Source organism: Lipotes vexillifer, unplaced genomic scaffold (assembly GCF_000442215.2).
Source record: "Lipotes vexillifer unplaced genomic scaffold, Lipotes_vexillifer_v1.1 scaffold330, whole genome shotgun sequence".
Classification (NCBI taxonomy): Eukaryota; Metazoa; Chordata; class Mammalia; order Artiodactyla; family Lipotidae; genus Lipotes; species Lipotes vexillifer.
In genome coordinates this window covers 1963050-1964150 of record NW_006775627.1, presented here as the reverse complement: position 1 = coordinate 1964150, position 1101 = coordinate 1963050, and the positions used below count along the sequence as shown (strand labels likewise).

Sequence of the window (1101 nt, the reverse complement as noted above, 5' to 3'; positions counted from 1 at the left end):
TGCTGAACAGCAAGACTGCTCAAATGTCAATCCGTGCTTTGCCTCTCCAGGGTCGCTGTAAGACTCTATGTGGGAGGTGAACTCATTTATTCTATGATTTTTTAAATATATGAAAGAAAAGGATTTTTTTTTTAATGCAGGACCACGAAGCAAGAAGGAAGGGGGCTGGCCAGCCTGGATTTCGGCCTCCTAGTTCACACCGACGGGCAGAGGCGAGAGAGATCCGAAGCTCTCAATGAAACGGTGATGCTATTTATAAGGCGCCGAGAGATCGCAATGTCCTGCTGATCCGGTAGGAGCCAGCTCAAAGGCAATTGTCTTCAGAGAGTTTCACAAACTTGGCCCCGCTCTGGGCACATGGCTCGCCCCCTAGGACCGCCTCCTCACCCCTTCGCCGGCTGCCAACCCAGGACACTCCCCCGCGCCCTCCGAGGGCTGCCTACCTGTCTGCAGCACAGCCGCGGGTCCCGTCCGGAGGGGGCAGGAGCGCCCGCGCGTGCAGCCAGGGTGCCGGCACCAGGTCGCGGGCGTCGCCCCTCCCCTGGGCAGCGCCGCACACCTGGGCGGCCAGCGGCGAGTCCCGGGCAGCCGCCCGACCCGCGGCGCTCTGCCCATCTTGCAGGGAAGTGGTCATTGTCGCCGGCCGGGGAGCGCGGGCGTCATGGGAGACCCGGCGCGTGGGGAGAAGGAGGTCGGGCGGCGGGAGGCGAGGTGCCGGCTGGCAGCCTGAGCACGCTGCAGGTGCGGTGGCCTCGCCGCCTGCGCTCCGGGCCGGGTCGGCTCAGACGCTCGGCCGGGCGGTAGGCGAGGCGGCGGGGGAGGGGAGGGGTTCACTCAGCAGTGCCGGAAATAGAGCGGTAGAGTTTGGACATGCTTCTGGCTGGAGTTCTTTGCTAGAGATGAATGAATGTTGAAGCTCTGAGAGAGCCTGTAATTTCCAGAGAAGAGAGAGATCACAGATGAAATCTGGAGGGAACTTCTAGAAGGAGAATAACCAAAATAACAGCAATAATAGTCAGTTTTGGTTTGGGGTTTACCACGTGCCAGGCATTGTTCTAAGAGTAATAAATATACTACCTCATTTAAGCATTGTGTCAATCA

The 1101-nt window shown here is 59.1% G+C and overlaps 1 protein-coding gene across 1 annotated transcript in view; it reads right to left on the bottom strand.

Annotated features, from left to right (window-relative positions):
* The window catches only part of GRB14 (growth factor receptor bound protein 14), a 123278-nt gene extending 122449 nt beyond the window's left edge, over nucleotides 1-829 (bottom strand). The window contains exon 1 of the mRNA XM_007450071.1: nucleotides 444-829. Coding sequence (XP_007450133.1) covers nucleotides 444-634 — 191 coding nt within the window. The 5' untranslated portion in view covers nucleotides 635-829. The remainder of the gene's footprint in view (nucleotides 1-443) is intronic.
* Between the last annotated feature and the right edge of the window lie 272 nt (nucleotides 830-1101).